At 50.0% G+C, this 21,386-nt stretch overlaps 1 protein-coding gene across 7 annotated transcripts in view; it reads right to left on the bottom strand.

Moving 5' to 3' along the window:
* Positions 1-478: 478 nt before the first annotated feature.
* KDM6B (lysine demethylase 6B) overlaps positions 479-21,386 on the bottom strand; it is an 85,667-nt gene continuing 64,759 nt past the window's right edge. For all 7 annotated transcript variants that reach the window (XM_087891624.1, XM_087891623.1, XM_087891628.1 and 4 more), the window contains 12 exons: positions 20,685-20,811; positions 14,350-14,455; positions 12,092-12,297; positions 11,877-11,941; positions 11,037-11,105; positions 9,625-9,773; positions 8,715-8,829; positions 8,271-8,458; positions 6,798-6,939; positions 6,334-6,460; positions 1,869-2,039; positions 479-931 (listed from right to left, as the gene is read on the bottom strand). In XM_087891624.1, the coding sequence (XP_087747750.1) occupies positions 908-931; positions 1,869-2,039; positions 6,334-6,460; positions 6,798-6,939; positions 8,271-8,458; positions 8,715-8,829; positions 9,625-9,773; positions 11,037-11,105; positions 11,877-11,941; positions 12,092-12,297; positions 14,350-14,455; positions 20,685-20,811 (1,489 nt within the window). In that variant the 3' untranslated portion in view covers positions 479-907. The remainder of the gene's footprint in view (positions 932-1,868; positions 2,040-6,333; positions 6,461-6,797; positions 6,940-8,270; positions 8,459-8,714; positions 8,830-9,624; positions 9,774-11,036; positions 11,106-11,876; positions 11,942-12,091; positions 12,298-14,349; positions 14,456-20,684; positions 20,812-21,386) is intronic.

The raw sequence follows: 21,386 nt of genomic DNA, 5'->3' as shown, positions 1-21,386 counted from the left end.
TTTTTTTTTTTTTTTTTTCTGTTTTCCAAACTGGTTTTTGTTTTGTTTTTTTCTCAAAATTTCCAACCAGGAAAAAAAAAAATTGGTAAATTAAAACGAACGAACAACGAAAAAATAATTAAAAAAAAAAAAATAACGAACAAAACACCACGCCGGAGCAGCCCGGCAAAAGTCACTGTCTTGTCTTTCTTCCACAAAATCCACTCGCGCGCGAGTGGGCCGTAATGCTCGTGTGAACGGGCTGCCCCTCCCGGTTTCTTCTTCCTCCGTTCCTCCGAGCCCATGATGCTCATCCCGGGATGGGGAGGGGTGGGGCGCGGGGGATTGGCGGGGAAGGCACGCGGAAGTCCGACCGTCAACCGGGATCTCGCACAGTTCCCGATTTCCCCCCCACCCCCCGCTAGGAACGGAGTCATCATTCTCATCGACATCCTTTCGGATGAAACTGTTCTTCACCCCTTTATATATATATATATTCTTTTTAAATTTCAGGATTTATTGATTTATCGTCTTCTATTTCTTGTCCTCTTTTCGTTTGTTTTTTTTTCAAAAATAAAATAAAATCAGCACCACCCAGGAAAATTAATAACAAAAAATATATATATAAGGAGGTCCGTTGTGTTTTGTTTTTCTTTGTTGAAGAAGAAGAAGAATAAATTAAAAATACAGGGTCCGTCCGAGGGGGCGGGGGGAGGCGAGGGAAACGAAGCTTGTGACCGGTTCCGTGTCCTTCCGGCTCAGGACGGCTTGCGAGGAAGCAACGGAGAGGAAATCGAGACTCAGTTTCGGGATGGGTGGAGGCAGAGAAGGGGGCTACAGCACCTTCTGCCCCAAACACTCACAGTGGAGTGGGAGAAACGAGAGCGGGAAAGCGAGCCCAGACATCGGCGCCTGGGCGTGATATGGCTCATCTTGAACTCGGCGTCGGGGCCTGCCAAAAAAAAAAAAAAAGAAAAGAGGACACGAATTAATCAGGGAACTCCTTTCCCAATCCTCGGAGTTTTTTTTTTCCTTTCTCTAATCCAGGAATGTCAAACTGGATTTCTTTGAGGGCCGAATCAGCGTTGTAGTTCTGCTCCGCGGGTCGGCCGGGGAGGGGGGGGTGGAGACAGGACGGACGTCTCCTGCAGCATCCTGCCGGCCAAAACAGGGTGCGGGGAGGCCTTACGTGACCCCCTCGCACCCGTTTAGGCCAGCATTGGTGCAGGAGGCTGTCCAGGCCGAAAACAGGGTGTGGGAGGCCTGTGTGAGGCCCCCATGCCCTGTTTTGGCTGCCGGAGGCACCGTGGGCTGATCCTTTACTATTTCCAGGCCAGCCCTGAAGGCCAGATTTAAGCACCTCCTGGCTCTAATCGATTTGGCTCCCGGCCATTTTGGCTGGACGGCCATTTTTTTTCTCCCCACAAGGGACAGGTGATCCTCGACTTACAACCCCCCAACGGAGCCGAAAACATTTGCCCCGTGTCACGACCTTCATTGTGAAGCGAGTCACACGATTCTTCAGTGAATCTGGCTGCCTCACGGACTTGGCTTGTTCGACAGTCGCCAAAGGGGATCGTGCGACTCCGAGATTCTGCAACCGTCACAAGTCTACCGTGTGTCCAAATTTTGGTCACACGGCCGTGGGAATGCGGCAACGGTCATAAATGGAACAGGGGAGGAAATCTTTCCCCGTAAAACGATCCTCCCGATATAATCCCGGTCGCGAAAGGATCCACACACACAGAGACACAGCAGAGTTGAAGAAGCTTCTAGGATGAGAAGCGAAACCTCCTCAAAGAAAAAATAAACCAGAAAGTCCAGTTGCCTCTTGAGAAATAAAACACCTTTGGGACACACACACACAAGCGCACACTTCAGAGACTCACCAGGGTGAAGCTGTCGTAGATGGCGATCAATTCTTCGGTTTTGTACTGTTCGAGTACCACGACGCCGTGGAGGGACGAGTTCCGTTTCCGGGCGCAGGCCTCACAATGAACTAGGTACGTATTCTTGCTGCCGTTTTCGCTGGTCACAAAAAGGACATTGAACACCTCTACCTGCGGGGAAGAGATGGGGAGGGTCAGTTCCCCTCCTACGAGGCAGGAGACCCCCTTCCCTGCCTAGGGAAGAAGCCAAGATCCCCCCCTCCAAAAGGAATCTCACGGGGGGGGGGAATATCTTAAAAATGGAACCCACGGATCAGCGGAAAAGGATTTGGGAGGCCGCTAGCTCGGCTCGGCTTGCCGCGGTGAGCCCCTGAACCATCACTATGGGTGCTCCTCCATCAGTGGGGGCTTTTAAGAAGAAGTCGGACAGCTATTTGTCTGAAACGGTACAGGGTCTCTTTACCACGGGCAAGGGGTTGGGCTAGAAGGCCTCCGAGGTCCCTTCCAACGTTCTTATTCTGTATCAAGCTGACGAAACAGCTTCTCCACTGTCTCTACCTCTGGATGTCCACCACTCTGCCCCGTTGAGACCTTGTTAAAACCCTAAATGTTCATCCTGCCCCATAGCCCAGAGTTCGAAAATACCAAAGGGGGGCACTACCCTCGGCGAGGAGAAGGAATCATGCCACCAGAACCCCCACTTAAAGACACCAGAAAATGAGGTCCCGAGACCCCTGCCCACCACCACCACTGCATGGAGAAGGCCTTTGAAATGCCCAAGTGGCCATTGGCGCTTGGCTTCCCTTCCGCTTTTCTCAGCGGACACCGTCTGGCAGAGGACAATGGGTGCTGTAGTCCCAAGATAGTTGATTTGACTCCACTTGGACTGAAGACAGAATTCAGGCCCCTGTTTCAGACTCCTTTATTGATCATGTATAGGTGGCTTACAAGATATAGTACAAAATACAATAATATATATATATTTAAAGTACCGTTATTTTTCGGACTATAAGATGCACTTTTTTGTCTCCCAAAAGGGGGTGAAAAGGTCTGTGTGTCTTATAGACTGAATATTGCTGAAGCCCCGCCCACCCGCCGCCTGTTTTTTTGCCTCCTCGTGTCCCGCTTTCAGGCCTTTTTTTTTGGCCTTTTTTCAGGTCTTTTTTTGGCCCGTTTTCGAGAGTTTTTTCGAGCCGTTTAAAAAAAAACAGGCTGAAAAAAGGCTCAAAAATGGGTTGAAAAAAAGCCCCCAAAAATGGGCCGAAAAAAGCTTCGAAAAGTGCCAAAAAAAGCCTCAAAAACGGGCCGAAAAAAGCCTCAACAATGGGCTGAAAAAAGCCTCAAAAATGGGCCGAATAAAGCCGGAAAAACAGGTTGAAAAAAGATGGAAAAATGGGCTGAAAAAACCCCTCAAAAACAGGCCAAAAAAAGCCTCGAAAAGGGCCGAAAAAAGCCTCAAAAGCGGGCTGGAAAAAGCCTAAAAAACGGGCCGGAAAAAGCATCGAAAAGTGCCAAAAAAAGCCTCAAAAACGGGCCAAAAAAAGCCTCAACAATGGGCTGAAAAAAGCCTCAAAAATGGGCCGAACAAAGCCGGAAAAACAGGTTGAAAAAAGATGGAAAAACGGGCCGAAAAAAGCCTCAAAAACGGGCTGAAAAAAGCCTCAAAAACGGGGCGAAAAAAGCCCTGAAAACAGGCTGGAAAAAGCCCTGAAAACAGGCCGGAAAAAGGCTGGAAAAGGGTCAAAAAACGGGCTGAAAATGGGATGCGCGGAGGCCCAAAACTTTTTGTTGTTGTTTTCCTCTTCTAAATTTAGGTGCGTCTTATAGTCCGAAAAATACGGTATCTTTACTTTCGATCAATAACCTCTCCCCGTGGTTTCAGGGATGTGCCGAACAGGACAGGGAAGAGCCCCGAGACTGAGCCCTCCAAAAAGGGTCATCTGATGATCCAAATTGTCCTTCCAAACTTAGCTAGGAGTGGAAACCTAGTTAAATAGTGGTTCCCAGTTCCCAATCTTGCTGTGGTGGGCGGGTACGGTAGCCAACATCAAGAGATGTTACGAGAACAGGTACGGCCTGGTTTCTCCATCCAGGTCTCACCATCGATGGTCCATGAAATCAACATGCTGTTTCTCTCCCGGGGCCGAGTCCGAATCCAAGGTAACGATAAACCTTGTATAAACATGGTTCCACCTCTTCCTCTACAACCTTCTCCAAGGAGAGGAAGTCAGAATTGTTCATATCCACTAGACGTTGTTCTGAGCTATCCTTCCTTAAAATTCCCTGGCTCGGGAATTCTGGGAGTTGGAGTCCACAAGTCGTAAAGGGGCCACCGTTCCCCATGTTGGCTCGGGAATTCTGGGAGTTGAAGTCCACAAGTCGTAAAGGGGCCACCGTTCCCCATGTTGGCTCGGGAATTCTGGGAGTTGAAGTCCACAAGTCGTAAAGGGGCCACCGTTCCCCATGTTGGCCCGGGAATTCTGGGAATTGGAGTCCACAAGTCCTAAAGGGGCCACCGTTCCCCATGTTGGCTCGGGAATTCTGGGAGTTGAAGTCCACAAGTCGTAAAGGGGCCACCGTTCCCCATGTTGGCCCGGGAATTCTGGGAATTGGAGTCCACAAGTCCTAAAGGGGCCACCGTTCCCCATGTTGGCTCGGGAATTCTGGGAGTTGGAGTCCACAAGTCATAAAGAGGCCACCGTTCCCCATGTTGGCCCGGGAATTCTGGGAATTGGAGTCCACAAGTCCTAAAGGGGCCACGGTTCCCCATGTTGGCTCGGGAATTCTGGGAATTGGAGTCCACAAGTCATAAAGAGGCCACCGTTCCCCATGTTGGCTCGGGAATTCTGGGAGTTGGAGTCCACAAGTCATAAAGGGGCCACGGTTCCCCATGTTGGCTCGGGAATTCTGGGAGTTGGAGTCCACAAGTCATAAAGGGGCCACCGTTCCCCATGTTGGCCCGGGAATTCTGGGAATTGGAGTCCACAAGTCCTAAAGGGGCCACCGTTCCCCATGTTGGCTCGGGAATTCTGGAAGTTGGAGTCCACAAGTCCTAAAGAGACCGTTCCCCACATCTGCTTCAGCAGATGGCAAAAATGGAGACTTCTTCTTTTCAAGAATAAGATGGGGTCCCAAGAATTCCAGTGACCTCAGGTGCAGAACCCATGTATGCCCACGTACAGCAGAGATTCTGTCCAAGAGACATCCGATCAACGAGCGGGGAAGCTCCCGTATCATTGCTTGAGTCATTCCTGGTCAACCGAGATGTCCTTCAGCTATGACATCAAGCCTTCACGTTCATCCATGGCGCTTCCTCAATTCTGTAGACCTCCTAAACCTTCTAAGATGGTTGCTCTCCTTCTCTCTAATTTTCAAGGCTCTTCAACTGAAGTTGCTGGTCAGATTTCTCTTACTCCTTTAGTTGCGTTGAGGTGGCCTCCACACACACACACACATCGAAGACTTTCTAATCCTTCTTCCCCGCCGAGGAAGCTTCTCGTCTCTTCAGGAATCCTTCCAGTTCCATACCGGTGTTGACCTAACTTCCTTTCGTGGCCACTACAATCCTGACTAACATTTTGTCTTCTTCTCAGTTCCACGTTCTTCCTTCACCTTCCTTCTTCCTTATCTTCTCCTCTTACAAAACCACGCGCATCATACTCACTGTTTTTGACCTCTTCACCTCATTACGGTTGCACGTCTCCACCACTGTCAGAAGGTGGGGGGAGGGGGATTTTAAAAATCCCTTACTGGAGATGGGACAGGAGGTATACAGGTAATTTAAAAGACAGAGAGACCTCACCAAGCCCACGCCACCCCTGCGGTCGGAAGCCTTTGCTGGGACCCTTTGGGGGGTGGGGTGGGGAAATGAGATGATGACAAAGATGACAATGGACCTATGGATCCATCTCAGAGGCCACCACAGGAGAACTTGTCTCTCCACGTCCTACCAACCAAGCGTTGAAGGACCTACTGGAACTAGGATCTCTTAAGGTTGGATCCATGGAGGCCAGGTAGGGTTTGTTTAAAGGGAGGAGGACCTTGGGCCCAACTGGATCGTAGATGGAGAACTTGTCCCCACATCCTACCAACTATGCGTTGAAGGACTGCTGGAACTAGGATCTCTTAAAGTTGGAATCCGGGAAGACCAGATAGGGGTATAAAGGGAGGAGGAGACCAAGGCTCATTCTTGGACCCAACTAGATTGTAGATGATGATGAAGAGACACCAGTTAAGGACCAGCCCACCTGTGACCCAGCATCAGCTGCAGAAAGGAAGCAATTGAGAAGAGAGGAAGAGAAGAAGAAGGAGGACCTTCAACCCTCTACAGTTGACGGAAACCCACAGCCAACAGTCTTCCCCACTGACTCAAAAGAGAGATGGCGGGAAGCTTACACCGCGTCAAATCTGCAGCCGCTACGGGCGGCAGAGACACACAAGGACCACTCCCGAGGCGGGCTCTTACATCGCATTCGTTGCAGTAGTAGGCCGGCTCGTCCTTCACCCTTCCTTGGTACGCGATCTTCTTGCCCGATCGGACGAGACTTTCCCGCTGGACCTGACAGTGCTTGATGGACTGCATCAGGCAGTACCTAAAGAGAGGAGAAGAGGTGAGCCCAGGGACACACACACACACACACACAACACACACACAGGCACCGCCGGGGTGCTCCTGGGCTACCATACAGGCCACCCTCGAGTTACGACCATTCGTTGGAAGGCACGACGGCATTGAAAACAGGTATTTTAGGACCGGTCCTTGCATTTACAATCATCGCAAAATTCACTCAACTGCTTCGCTTAGCGACAGAAATTTCGGGCTCCATTGTGGTCGTAAGTACAAGGACGTCCCGTACTAGGGCGGGGAAGGCCAGCTTGGCTCACGTGGGACCTCGGAAGAGTTAAAAAAAAACAAAAAAAACAACTCACTTGATCATCTTGTACAAGTCCGAGTCGCTGATCTTGACCGTCCGCGCGACGTTCCAGGAAACGTGGATCATGGGCACGATGGACTTGACGTTCTTCACCTCGTTCCATTCGTAGCGTTCGAGCGCCAGCTGGTACTGGTAAGCTGCGGGGGAACAAATTCAGGTTCGCCAGTTCCATAATCCACAGCAAATTCAAGACCTCTGGAATTGGGGCCAGGTCAAACGTCTGGATGCGAGTGGACTGTGAAAGTCGGTGTTGCTGGCGCTTCTAATAAAGGAATCTTTGAGTTAACTTCAGAGGGTTTGTCGTGTTTGAGAGCCGGGTCAGAACAGGGTCACGTCCAGTTTTGAGCGCCACCGTTTTAAGAATGAGTCCGATAAATTAAATTTAAATTAAAGTGGCTGAGGTTCAAAGACATTGCTCTAAAAGGTTGGTCATAAGCAAGGAGGAATCGACCTCTACTCTCTGTTGGGCCGGAGTGTAGGGTCATCTCCGTTGGGTTGAAACTACAAGAAATGGAGTTCTCTCAAGAGGAACTTCCTGAATGTACGATCTATCGATCCGCGGGACAAACTATCTCACAATGTGTCGAGTTCTCCTTCGTTGAAGGTCATCACGTTCCAACCAAGGCTTGGACGATCATCTGCCAAAGATGTTCTACTAAAATGGATCCAGCACTGAGGAGTATTTTGACCTTCTAAAACCCCACGAGATCTACCAGGCACTGTTCTGGCTTGGTGTTGTGGTCCGCCAGCAGCTTGTGGAGCTGGCAGCGGAGTCGGATAGTGAGGTGGTTGGGGAGGAACATGGGCCAGTCCTGGAGTCTGGGGAAGGCTCGGACGAGGGCTCTGTGTCCGAGGCAGAGATGGGGCCAGGGCCATTTGGGGGTGATGCGCGGACTCCGGAGCCTCCAGAGTCGGACATCAGAGAGGCAGAGGAACAGGACGAGCCTGTTCCTTCTGCGCGCATGCGCACAGCTGCCAGAAGGCAAGAACAGTTAAAACAAAAGGGACGACTCAGGAGTAAGGCCTGGAGATGATTGGCCCCTCCCATAAGGCTTAAAAGAGGAGCAAAGGCACATGGGCCCTTTGCAGGAAAGCAATGTTGTTAATTCTGTTCCCAGTCGGCATCTCTGTTTGATTCTGGACTCCGTGGGGCTTTGCCAAGTAGGTCTTTGGCAGCGTGTCAAGGGAGATAAAGGTTGGTACTTCTCCCGAAGGACTTTTTTGCAACTAATTGGGACTCAGCTGTGAATGAACGTAATTCACAGCTGTTGCAATAAAAGAGATTTTTGGGACTACTCGTGGGTTTTAATGACTCAGGAAGCCTTGGTCAAAACACTTGCAAGGTGGGAAATGGTCAGCTTCAAACGCCAGTACGGCCAAAGCTCCTATCCCAAAAAGCTAGCAGGTCAACCTTCTCCTTTCAAAGTCCCGCTACATCCTCCTTCTCCGGCCCATCCCTCTCTCCTACCTGTCAGGGGACCGACGTTCCAAGCGATGTTGTTGCACCATCCAGTGGCCTGCACCCAGTGCACCGTCCCAGCGTTGATCCACACCAGGTCTCCAGGACGCTGGATGAAGCGGTAAACGGGGATGTTGGACTGGTAGAGGTCTTCTAAGATGGGCCACCAGGAGCCGGTGAGATAATCTACCCCATGCCTACAAGAAAACCCAGGTTGAGGCCGTCTGGCAGAAGAAACGAGAGTCCTGAAGGCCACAAGAACATCTTGAACCTCACTTGGGTCAAAACCGTCGAGCGTGCTCGGGACCGCCACTGAGATGGTTCCTCTCCACTTGCTGCTCCTTCAACTGTCTTTAGAAGATTCCCTCTACCACCCTGTTTCTCCTCTCTGGCCAAGTTCTCCCTTGCCCCAAGACTGAGGAGATCCCACCCAGTTTCCTGAAGAAGTCCTACCTGTCACAGAAGGCACTGATGTTCTGCCAGTAATGTTCGTGGACAGCAAACCACTCGCAGTCCCCGGGCCCGATGTTGATGTTCACGGAGCAGAAGTTGTTGTTCTCCTGGTGACCTACAGAGGTGGTCCACAGACGAAGACGTTAGCAGCTCAGCCCAGGTCAACTGGCCTCCATCCCAAGTCAAGACTCTTCAAGGCAGCAGAGATCCTTGGAAGACCCCGGTTGAAGAACTAGTGGCGCTCATAACACGGGATCCAGAAGTTCCAGGGGTCTCCAAACGTGGCTGCTTTTAAGACTTGTGGACTTCAACTCCCAGAATTCCTCAGCTGGGCTGAGGAATTCTGGGAGTTGGAGTCCACAAGTCTTAAAAGAGGCCAAATTTGGAGATCCTTCTTCTAGGTTCTTAGCCACAAACATGGATGCCCAGTTTCAGCTCAGATCCACCCAGCATCCCTCCTGTCCATCCACCTCTGTTCCCTCAGGGGCCAATCGGGGAGCCTCTAAGCAGGACCTCAGAGCCTTTCTCTGCCTCCCTCCACAGCTGGGATTCAAAGGTAGAGTGTTGTGAGATCTGGAGGTTCCACCTCTATGTTCTGTTTTGTTCTCCTAGTGCAGGGGTCGGCAAGCTTAAACATTCAAAGAGCCACAAAGGTCCTAACCGGAAGCTCCCCATTCAATTCCGGAGCCGACCGGAAATCCGGTTCCCCCATCATAGTGTCCCCTCCTAGCGTAGTATCATTTTCCTATCCTGACTGAAAGTCCTATCAATTGTGGGGCCGACCAGCAACAGGGAGCTGCAGCAGAGGGATGAAAGAGCCACATGCGGCTCCGGAGCCACGGGTTGCCGACTCCTGTCCTAGCGGGAGAGAGGGCCCAATGCATTCATGCTCAGACCAGGCGGTTCTCACCTGGGGTACGGCTGCCAGGGACCTTCATGTAGAGTTGCACCGTATTCATGCCCAGAATGGTGTGGCCCACGTGGCTCAACATGTTCCCCGTCGACGTGACTCGCATAAAGGCGGGCAGCTTCAGCAATTCCTGGAGCTGCGGTTTCCATCTGTCGGAGAAACCAAACAGGTCACCCATGCTCAGAAGGGGCTGGGAGATCAACTAGTGTGATCTCCCTTCGGTATAGAAATCCTCTAGGGTTGGTCCTCGATGTTACGACCGTTAAGGGAGCTTGCACCAACAGTAGTACAGGTAGTCCTCGACTTACGCCCGCAATAAAATTTCGGTAGCTTCGTGAGACGTTTGTTGAGTGAGTCTTGCCCCATTTTGCCGCCTTCCTTGCCACAGTTGTTAAGCGAATCGCAGCAGTTAAGTTGGTCGTTAAGCGAACCAGTCCCTTTCCAAACATCATGAGTTTTGATCACGTGACCACGGGGATGTTGCAACAGTCGTTAAGTGTGAACAACTATCCTAAGTCACTTTTTTCAGTGCCGTTATAACTTTGAACGGTCACTAAACAAATTATTGAAAGTTGAGAATTATCTGTACATTATCTGTAATTTTACAACGCTGTTTGCAGCCGTTGTTAAGCCAGCGTGATGATTCTAAGGGGAAACCCCCACAGTTGTTAAGCGAACGGGACGGTCGTTAAATGAACCCATTGTTCGCTATTGTGTGGTTTTGCTGAAAATTGTCTGTAATTGTCACTGTGTTGCCAAGGGTCGGTCCCGCGACTGTCGGAAGTTCACATCCAGGCTGTAAGCTCCTTTTTCCAGGTGGGTTGTGACTTTGGACAGTCCACTAAGTGACTCGTCATAAGTCGAGGACTATTTGTACTACTGAACATGGGGGATTCGAATTCCGAGAACATCACTGCCCCTGCTAGCCAGGAATTATGGGAGTTGAAATCCAACAGATCTTAAAGGGGCCATAATTGCCCATTTCTGCCTTTTTAAGTCTTTTAAACTGCACTGACGGATTCTGGCCACCAGGAGGCCGCCTATCCCCGGAACTTTCTTTCTGGAATTCTCATGCATCGCCACCAGGGGGCAACAGAGAGCCACAAGAACAGTGCTTTGCCCATAGGATTGGAAGGATGGCTGATCCCCAGTTCCATGAGTGGCCACCAGGGGGCCGCAAAGATGTGGGACGAAGCCCGCTCTAGGAAACCAAACCGTTTTGCCTGCAGTGACAGGTCTGAACCTGAAGGGGGCAGCCCAAACAAGCAGATCTAGGCCCCCAATTCTCCGCTGCTGCTTTGCAAAACCCACAGCAGGAAATGGAAAATCGAGGCGGGGAGGGGGACAGGAAGAGAGGGGTGGGGAGAAAGGGGTCCACGGGGGATTTTCCGCCCCCTTCTCGCGATCCTCACCGCTTGGCGTCCGAGAGGTCGATGTTGGTCCCAAACTTGATTATTTGGTGGGGCTTCTGGTCGGGGTTGCTGCGAGAAGAACAACGGAAAGGAAAAATTGAGGACGGGAAGCTGTGATGACCCATTTCCTCCCCGTCTCCTCCCAGATGGAGAACGCATTAATTTCCCAATTTGCTCCACCCCCCCAAGTATTCTGTGCTTCTCTGGGTCCGTGATTCACAAGCCAGTAAAGCCTGACCTACCTCCCTCGTCATTATGCGCCGTTTCTCAGCAAAACCTCCCACGCTCAAAGAATACGGGTAGTCCTCGATTTACGACCACAATAGAGCCTAACATTTCCGCGAAACCGTCGTTAAGTGAATTTTGCCCCCCGTTTTAACAAGCTTCTTTGCCACGGCGGCAAAGTGAATCACCGCAGTTCTTAAGTGAGTTCAGTACGGGCGTTAAAGTGAATCAGGCTTCCTCACTGGCTCAGCATGCCGGAAAGGTCGCTGCAGGAGAACCCAGGATACCGCGACCGTCATAAATACGAATCGGTTGCCAAATCGTCGTTTGGATTACGTGACCGTGGGGGATGGTGCCACGGGCGCGTGAAAAATGGTCGTTAAAGTCTGCTTTTTTTTCCCGGTGCTGTTGTAACTTTGAATGGTCGCTAAATGAACGGTTGTAAGTCAAGGACTAGCTGTAATCGATCAAAAGCAGCACTGATGATGCTACATAGTTGCGTCATGAAACTTCTGCATTAAGAATGCCTCATTTCAACTCCGAGCTAAAATTATTCTCCTCTATCGATCAAAACAAAAGTCACCCGACGAGCAGGCAGAGGCAGGAATACTCTACCTGGGCGGCGTCTCTGTGGTACTGTCCGGCTCCTCGGCTTCCTCATCGTCAGTCTCTTTGTCCTCCTGCCTCAACAGAGAGAGAAGTCAGAATGGAGACCTTCCTGCCAAGAGTTAAGCGAGGGCCTTCGGTGTGCGATCCTTACGGGGCCCGGAATCCGCCCGGTCCGGTCCACGCTAAGGACGGGACGGAAGGACCAAGCTTGTCAATCTCACCTGAAGCGACTCCTGGAACGAAGCCGCTTGGTACTGGGCGTACTTGGCGATGGTGGTGTGCGACCGGCTGCTCTCGCACGGCCAGACCTGCTTGGTGCCCAAGAGGTCCCAGTTCTCGTCCGACGGCTGCTGCACCTGCGTGCGGACTTCCACGGCGTGCTCGCCGCTCGCCTCCACCAGCGTCTTCGTACTGAACAGTCCCAGATCTGAGGGCGAGCGGAAGCAGTAAAGTAAGGGGGCACTGGACAGCCTCATTATACACCCCCCCCCTCCAAATTGTGCTTCAGTTCTCCCGAGAATCAGCCTCATTCCACAAATTTCCATTTGGAAAGGCAAACTTCTACAATCAAATTGGTGTCCTCTCCACCCGGATCGACTTCCTTAAGGAACTACAAAGATCCTCGGCCATTCTCCAAACCTGGAGAAAATTATTGTGCACTCCAAAGATCTGATCTTCTTTGCTTTAGACCAGGTGTGTCAAAACTCAAGGCCTGGGGGCCAGATCCAGATTTGGCCCTCGGGGCTGCCCTGGAAACAGTGAAGGACTGTTCCACGGTGCCTCTGGCCCTCCCGAGCTCTGTTTTTGCGGTCAGAGTGCTTGGGCTACCACAGGCGCCCCTGACATGAGTGACGTCAAGCTGGCCACGCCCACCCTGGCCACACCCACTCCAGCCCCCCCCCCCCCCCGAGGTCAAACACAACCCTGATACGGCCCTCAATGAAATCGAGTTTGACACCGCTGCTTTATATGTGGATGCGCAGAAGGCAGAGGAGAGGAGAACAGTGGAAATCTATGGGCCGGTCCTCGGGATGGAAGAGCCACTACTGCTAGGGAAGCCCCACCCTAGCTCTGGGGATAAAAGGCAGGGGGTGGAGATGAATAGGTGTGGCAGACAACTCTTCATCTTCCCTGCCAGACAGACTTGTTAGCCTGCGGTGAGAGAGAGAGAGAGACTTTTTGCTGGGGCTGATGGCGTTTCTAAGAAAGGGAACATTTATTTAACTACAGAGGGTTTGTCGTGTTTTGGAACCGGGTCAGAACAAATGCTAACCAGATGGTCTACTCTTTCTTCAGCTTCCGTCTCTGCAAAGTAGCTGAAGAAACAGGGGATCACCTGGTTAGCTGCTGCAAGAAGACTGACCACAAGCAACGGCATGACAAAGTAGCAACAATAGTACACTGGAAGGTCTACAAGAATTTTGCCTGCAAGCAAGAGTTAGAGAAACTAGACAAAGCCACAGAAAATGAAGAACCTAAATTGCTCTGGGACTTCAGAATTCAAATAAACAGGCAACTGCCCCATAACAACCCACACTTAACAACTGTCGATAAGATAAACAAAAAAAAACTTTGGGGACGAGGCAGGATCTGGAGACAGCAAAATAGAAGAGAAAGAACCGGACAAGATAACAAAATACAAAGACCTGGAAACAGAACGAGTGTGGCAAAAGGAAGCAAAGGTATCTCCAATGATCACAGACGCCTTGGGTGCAATCCCAAAACATCCGGAACGCCACTGGAACATTACGGGCATTGACAAATTCGCCGTCAGTCAATTGCAAAAGGCAGCTTCACTCGGAACGGCTGACATCCTGCGACGAGATTTGTAACACAACCTCAAGCATCCACGTCTGCCTATCCCGGCTCCTTGGGAAGGACATGTTCTGATCCGGCTCTCAAACACGACAAACCCTCTGAAGTTAACTCAAAGATTCCTTTATTAGAAGCGCCAGCAACACCGGCAAAAAGTTTCTCTCTCAACGCAGGCTAAAAAGTCCGTCTGACCGGGAGACGAATAGTTGTCTGCCACATCTATTCATCTCCATCCCCTGCCTTTTGTCCCCCGAGCTAGGGTGGGGCTTCCTTAGCAGCAGTGGCTCTTCCGTCCCAAGGACCGGCTCATAGATTTCCACTGCTCTCCTCTCCTTTGCTTTCTGCGCATCCCCACGTCAGGCACTAGACCCAGCTGTTTCTCCTCTTCCTCATCAGCCACCTCCAGACCTGGGGGCTTTGACTCTCCATCTGAGGGCTCTGCCTCTGTCTCGCTCTCTCTCTGACAGCTCCACTCCCTCGTCCTCCTCGGACCTCTCAGGTTGCCTTGATGCTGATCCTGACTCCCTCGCCTCTTCCTCCTCCTCCTTCTCTGATTCGGCTGCTGGGGGGGCCGGAGGCCGACAGGCCACAACAGGGCAAAAACACGAAATCCAGTCTGAACATCTGGCTGATTGTGCCACGAACCCATAATCATCATACTCACTGAGTCGAAGAGATCCGGCCAGGCCGCGGATGACGGTGATGGGGTTCTTGGGATCGGTGCAGAATTGCAGCAAGACGGGGGAAAATGCATCCCGTTTGCTTTCCAACTGAAGAAAAAGGAGGAGACGGTCAAAGGACCCCAGGCCAGTCTGCCTCCCTCACCCCCACCCCTCCAAGCACAAAGCACCCACCAATCTTAAAAAAAAAAATCAGAATAATTTTGGCTGCCCTCGCGAGTATATTGGATCGCGCCTCCTATAATCCCCAGCTGGGGGGGAAAATCACCATTCGGCAGACTAGGATCAAGGATACAGCTTGTCCTTGACTTACGACGGCAGCAAAATTTCGGTGGCGACACAAGGCCATTGAGCGAGTCGCGTCCCAGTTTCTTGGCAAAAGAAACTGCGGCTGTTAAGCGAATTGGTCAACTGTTAAGTGAATCGAGCTTCCCTCGCTTGCGAACCGTGTTCACGTGATCCCCAGCGACCATCATAAACACACACCAGTTATGAAACGCCCAAATTTTTTAGTGACGTTGTAACTTTGAATCGTCGTTAAACAATCAGTTGTAAGTCGAGGACTACCTGTAATATAGAATACCAAGCACTAGACTGTCACCAGGTAGGGAAAAGCCTAACTGAGACTAATTTGGGTCCATACCTAAAGAGACGCTGCTAAAATGCACAGGCCTAGCGCACCAATGAAGGCAGATATACTTTGTCCCGGAGGTTCTCTCTTCCGAGCTTTCGGACTCGTGCTAGAGCCCATTCTCAGGAACTTCTCTCTAGCAGAGTGGGTACGCTGTTCTGTGCGTGGTATTTATGTGGTGCCCGTCGTACGTGGCTCCTTAGATGTTTAGTTTGGGGTGTCGATGATTGGCTTTTAAGTCGCTGGCGGTTGTGCTGCCAAGCCGTAGCCTTCTAGCACTCCTGTTGACTGACGAGGGGCCCGTTTCCCAGGTATCAATCACTTCCCTGGCTGTTTTTGTCCCTGCTCGGCCAGCAATCTTAGTAGCTGCGGAATTGAATGTCTTCGTTCATCGCAACGTGAGGCTACACCAATGAGTTCGGGTCTCCTCGTCTGACCGCTCGCTTGTGTTCTTGCAGTCTGGTGATTAGCTTCTTCCCCGTCTGTCGTGCATAACGCATACAACAGGCGCCACATAAATGCCACACATGGAACAGCACCCACGCTGTATGTGTTATGTAGGACAGACAGGGAGAAAGTTAACTACCAGACTGCAAGAACCTGAGCGAGAGGTCAGATGAGGAGACCCGAACTCATTGGTAAGCCTCACGTTGCGATGAACAAGGACATTCAATTCCGCAGCTACTAAGATTGCTGGCCGAGCAGGGACAAAAACAGCAGGGAAAACGATTGAAACCTGGGAAACGTCAGTCAACAGGAGTGCTAGAAGGCTACAGCTTGGCAGCACAAACCGCCAGCGACTTAAAAGCCAACCGTCGACACCCCAATCTAAACATCCAAAAAGCCATGTACGACAGGCACCACATAAATACCACGCACAGAACAGCGCGCACACTCTGCTAGAGAGAAGGATGAGCTCCAGCACGAGTCCGAAAGCTCGGAAGGCAGAACCTCCGGTCCCAGTGGACCGACCCAGATTGGATCCTTGCAAGCCTAGCGCCAAGCCACAGTTTTCAGTATGGGGCCACTGGGCCCCTCTACTCCAAATCCCCCAGTTTGGGGTTGGCGAGCCCGTCCGTGTTTGTATTCCCTAATTTGTGTCCGATCCCTCCTTTTCAACCAGCGACTGCCCCCCTAGAGACCATCAAGGATAACTGTTTTCCACTTTAAAAGCCCCTCCCAAAAAACACAGGCCTGGTCCTCTCTCTCGAAATGCAGGTGTCGGACTTCGCAAAGTCACATAAATTCAAGGAGGGCAGGCATGTTGCCGATGAGAATTCTGGTTTTTTTAAAAAAAATTACGACTTGTGTTCTGGCTTGGCTCATCATCGTAGGATAGCCGTAGTCCCATCGCATCGCCAAAGACGGTCCAGAAAGGCTCCTAAGAGGGCAGTTACAGGATTTTTTTTTTTTTTTAAATCCGAACAGAGAGACGACACCGCAGTTCGGAATTCGAAAGAGGGCAAGAGGATGGAGTGACTTCAATACGGGTCCATAAATCCAGACGGGGGGGGGGGCTCCCGAGAAAAAACGGAAAGGAGACAACAGGGAGTTGAAGAACGTTTGCCGTGACATGCAAGATAAACCGGAAGAAGAGAGCGGCGGTAAGAAAGATCTCTTCTTGGGAATGGGCGTCTCCTTCGCAAGTCCCCAAACTAACGGCACTCAAGTCCATTAGTCAGAGTTCTACTCTCCTGGGGCTGCGTTTTGCTTGTTCTCAGGAGCTAGGAGGCTGCGCGGGGTCTTCTGGGACGCCAGACTGAGCAAAGAGCACGCAGAAGGCTGTCAGGCTAAGAGGACAAGGAAGACGTCTTGTGGAATGGCACCAAATTAATTTTAAAAAAAAGAAAAAGAAGAAGAGAAGGAAAAAAAGAAGATGATAATGAATGGAGATGGCGGAAAAACAAAGGAAAGGAGGAAAATCTTGAGGGGTTCCTTTCCCAAACTGAGAGATGGAAACTCAGGAGGAGAATATCAGAACCTCTTCGTGCTGGTGGACAATCGTGGCTGGCTGGGCAGAACCTGCCAGGAATGGTAGTTAAGGACAAGAAGACAACCCCGTCAAGAATCTGTTCCTGATCGGAGGGGCCACAACTACACAATTCACAAAGGCTGACCTGCTTTGTCTACGGAGGGAAATAATTGCAAGAGAAGAGAATGTCGCGGTTGAACGGTGGGGTCTTTAGGGCCTTCTGAGCTGGGCTGTTTTCTTGCAGGCAGAGGTGGGATTCAGACGGTTTGAACCGGTTCAGGGGAACCGATTATTGCTTCCAAGCGTTAACGCCCGTCCTGGGAGACGTTGGCAAGAATCCTGCCAGGTTTTAACCCGGCTGGCAAACCAGCCCAGGCTCTCCTCTTCCCTCTATGCCAAGACGAGGCATAAAGAGTTCACAACGCCACACAAGGAAGACTGTGTGTCCGTGTGTGACTAATTCTCACAAAAGCCAGGCCCTGCCAGGAGAGGAAGGAAGCTGTCAAAAGTGCCCCACAAAAGAGCTTTCTTTCTTTCTTTCTTTCTTTCTTCCCTCCCTCCTTCTTTTTCTTCCTTCCTCTCTCTTCTCCCTTTTTCTTTCTCTTTCTTTCTTTTCTTCCTTTCTCTCTCTCCCTTTCTTTTTCTTTCTCTTCCTCTCTTCCTCCCTCCCTTTCTTTCTTCCTTCCTCTCTCTCTTCCTCCCTTTCTTTCTCTTCCTCCCTCCCTTTCTTCCTTCCTTTCTCTCTCTTCCTCCCTCCCTTTCTCTTTCTCTTTCTTTCTTTCTTTTTCTTTCTCTCTCTTTCTCGTTCTTTCTCTCTTTCCTTTTTTTTTCTTTTTTCTTTTTCTTTTTTCTTTTTCTTTTTTTTTCTCTTTCTTTCTTTCTTTCTTTCTTTCTTTCTTTCTTTCTTTCTTTCTTTCTTTCTTCTTTCTCTCTCTCTCTCTCTCTCTCTTCCTCCCTCTACCCCCTCTCTCTTTCTTTCTTTTCCAAGAGGGAGACCAAGTCATCAAATAAGGTCCCTGAACCAGCAACCCGGAGAGCCAGCTCTCGTGTGTGTGTGTGTGTGTGTGTGTGTGTGTGTGTGTGTGTGTGTGTGTGTGTCACAAACCCCCTTTGTTTTGCTTTTCAGGAGATGGGAGGCTTGCCCTGAATAGCAACCGAGAGACAAACTGAAGACGAAGGAAGCTGCGCGGAAGGGAAGGAAGACAAATGGCCTGGGTGGATCCCTCCGGAGAGAGAAAATCTCGGGGCTCCAGGAAGACAGATCTGGGCTGCTGCACCCCTAGAAACAAGGAGGTGAGACAAAGAGCCACAAAAATAGGATTAAGAATAATAATAAGAAGAAAGAAATAAAAAAAAAAGGGGGGGACGTAAGGACTTTTGGAGATGACCAAGAAATGCCACCCTAAATTTTGTGCAAGCAGAAAGATGGCTTTTAAGGAAGAAGGAGCTTCCAAGATAAGAGACATGGGTGCAGATGGGTGATGGGACTTCAACTCCCAGAATTCCCAACCCAGCATGGAATTCTGGGAATTGAAGTGCACGCATCTTAAGCATGGAATTCTGGGAGTTGAAGTCCATGCATCGTAAGCACAGACTTCTGTGAGTTGAGCATCTTAAGCACGGAATCCTGGGAGTTGAAGTCCATGCATCTTATTCTGGGAGTTGAAGTCCATACTTCTTAAGCACAGAATTCTGGGAGTTGAAGTTCATGCATCAATCATGGAATTCCGGGAGTTGAAGTCTAAGCATCTCAATCATGGAATTCTGGGAGTTGAAGTCCACCAATCGTAAGAGTGGAGAAACACTGCTGTAAGAGATCTGATTCCCAACTGTTTCAGAGAGCGAGTAAGACTAGGCCAAACGAGATGAGACCTCAATAGAGGAGACATTAAGGACGGACTTGTGGACAGGAAGAGCTGTCAATCAGCGGAATTGATTGACACAGAAGCATTTCTTCCCCTGCGCTGGCGGTTTTCAAACTGAGGCTGCACAGTCATTTAGCGTAGCGGAGTGGCTGCTGCGAACCCTGCCGTCTAAAGGGAGTTGGGGCTGGATGACCTCTTAGGGACCCTTTTCAACACGATGATCTCTTGTCTCCTTCAACAGCTCGTGTCTAGGTATCACGGTGAGGAGAAGACCCAATTTTTTTTCCCCCACCTCCAGTTTTCCCAACTGATCCCAAGAATCAAGAAATCGATTCTTGTTTGAAAGAACCAACGAGAATGAAACCCAAAGGTGAAGACGAGATGGGTGATCGTGTGAGGTGATCCACTGAAGAACACGAGACGGAGAGCAGCCAAGTCAGTTTTTCTTCCAAAAATCTGATGATTGCACTGAAGTTTTCCTAGTTAGCATCTAATTCAATGTTCCTCCATTTTTAGCCGCTTTAAGGGGGGGGGGACTTCAACTCCCAGAGTTGAAGTTCAACCCCTCCTAACTGGTTAAAAATTGAAAAACACTGATTTTGCTTCCTTCCGTGGGTTGGACTGGAGACCCCCGGACCAAATGGCCCAGCATCCTTTTTCTTTTTTTCTTTTGAAATTTTTTTTTTATTTTTATTTCTTATACACGTATTGTACAGTAAATGTACATTCTCTTATCCATAATTGATCATATATATACACATATATTTTTTCTAACGAAAGCATAAAAATAAGACATTTTAATTACGTTTGGGGTTGCTCTTCTACCCTCTCTTTTCACAACAAACCTTCTTCTCCTTCTTTCTTTCTTTCCCCTCCCTCCCTCCTCTCTTCTTCTACTTTATTCCTCCTCCTCTCCTCTCTTACTTCCCCTTCCTCTCCCCCACTCCTCCCCTCTTTCCCCCCCTTTCTCACTTTTTCCTCTGCTCTTGTCCCTTCTCTCCTTCCCCTTTCTTCCATTCCTCTCTCTCCCTCTCCTCCTCTTTCCTTTCTTTCTCCTTTGTTGTGCAATATTTCCCTTATTTGGTATCCGAGTAATTCCAATTTTCTAATAATATATACACTTTCTTTTCGATTTCTTTCCCATTTTACCCAATCTATCATTTCATAATTGTACATTTATATTTATAATCTTCTTTCTTTCTTTCTTTCTTTCTTTCTTTCTTTCTTTCTTTCTTTCTTTCTTTTTTTCTTTTTTCTTTTCTTTCCCCCCTCCCATCCGCCTTTTCCATTTACTCTGGTGTCATCTGCGTTTCTATTTCTTTTTTATCTTATCCCTTATCCCACATCCTACTGTACCCCCCAATCTCCAGAATCCACTATTCTTTCATTTTTTGGGGTGGGGGAGCCACGGTCTTTCATTTTTGGGGGAGGGGAGCCTCCCCCCCCAGAATGAAGGACCGTGGACCCAAATCCCCAGCCCACGGAGTAGTGAACAACAGTCACTGTCGTCTTAAGTCCAGTTTTCACCCCCTCCCTCTCCCTATTTTACGGCCTTCCTCTCTGCCTTTTGGGGCTCTCGAACGTGAAACCCCTCCCCCCCCTTTTTCTAAAAAATCAACCTCTTCAGCCATGAGGGCTAGAAACTTTGCAGTTGTTTTCATTGGTCCTTAAATGCTCTGCCAGCAGGCTTGGTTTGCGTACCCAGAGCGATCGTGGTTTGCAAACCCCAAGACCCCTGATTTTTACACACAAACCCCTGGACAGCCCCCTCCTCACTTAGACCCTGCTCCAAGGAGCTTTCCTGGCAGCCTCCCTCTCCAGCTACCCCCCCACTCCAAAACGGACACTCACGTAGATGCTTGGCGTTGGGGGACTGAGTTTATCCCGGGGCAGCTTTTCGTCCATGTTGATCTGCGGCTTGACGGAATGACTTTGGGACAAATACGATTCCTTAAATTTTCCTTTCACCTTGGCGTGCCTGGACAGAGCAGTGGGGAAGAGGAGGAGACGTGAGCCTGGGAAAAACTGCATAAAATGTACATTCTCGGTACAGGATCAATCAAGCCCAAAATTTCTACTGCTAAGGGAGACACTCGTTCGGGGAGTTTCACCCCGTTTTACAACTTTTCTCGCCACGGTTATTAAGTGGATCATCACGGTGGGTAAGTTAGTCCACTAGTCATTGCCAACTGTAGGAAAGGGGCGGTGCTCACCTACGTTTCCATGGTCATGTGGCCAACATGACATCACGCCGTGCTGTTACTTTCCCACCAAAGTGGTACCTATTGATCTGCTCGCATTGGCATGCTTTCGAACTGCTAGGTTGGCAGGAGCTGAAGCGAGGAACGGGAGCTCACTCCATCGCATGGAGCTCGGGTCTCGAACCTGACCGTCCATTTTCTGGATGACAAGCCCAGCGTCTGAACCTCTGAGCCACCGCCTCACCCCAATAATAAATAAATGATTCACTTTGCAACCATGGCAAAAAGTTTATAAAATTGGGGGGGAACTACTTAACGACTGTCTCACTTAGAAACAGAAATTCTGGTCCTA

This window comes from Pantherophis guttatus, chromosome 4, assembly GCF_059756535.1.
Source record: "Pantherophis guttatus breed Tessera chromosome 4, ASM5975653v1, whole genome shotgun sequence".
Lineage (NCBI taxonomy): Eukaryota > Metazoa > Chordata > Lepidosauria > Squamata > Colubridae > Pantherophis > Pantherophis guttatus.
The sequence above is the reverse complement of the archived record's forward strand: the minus strand, read 5'-3'. Positions and strand labels throughout refer to the sequence as shown.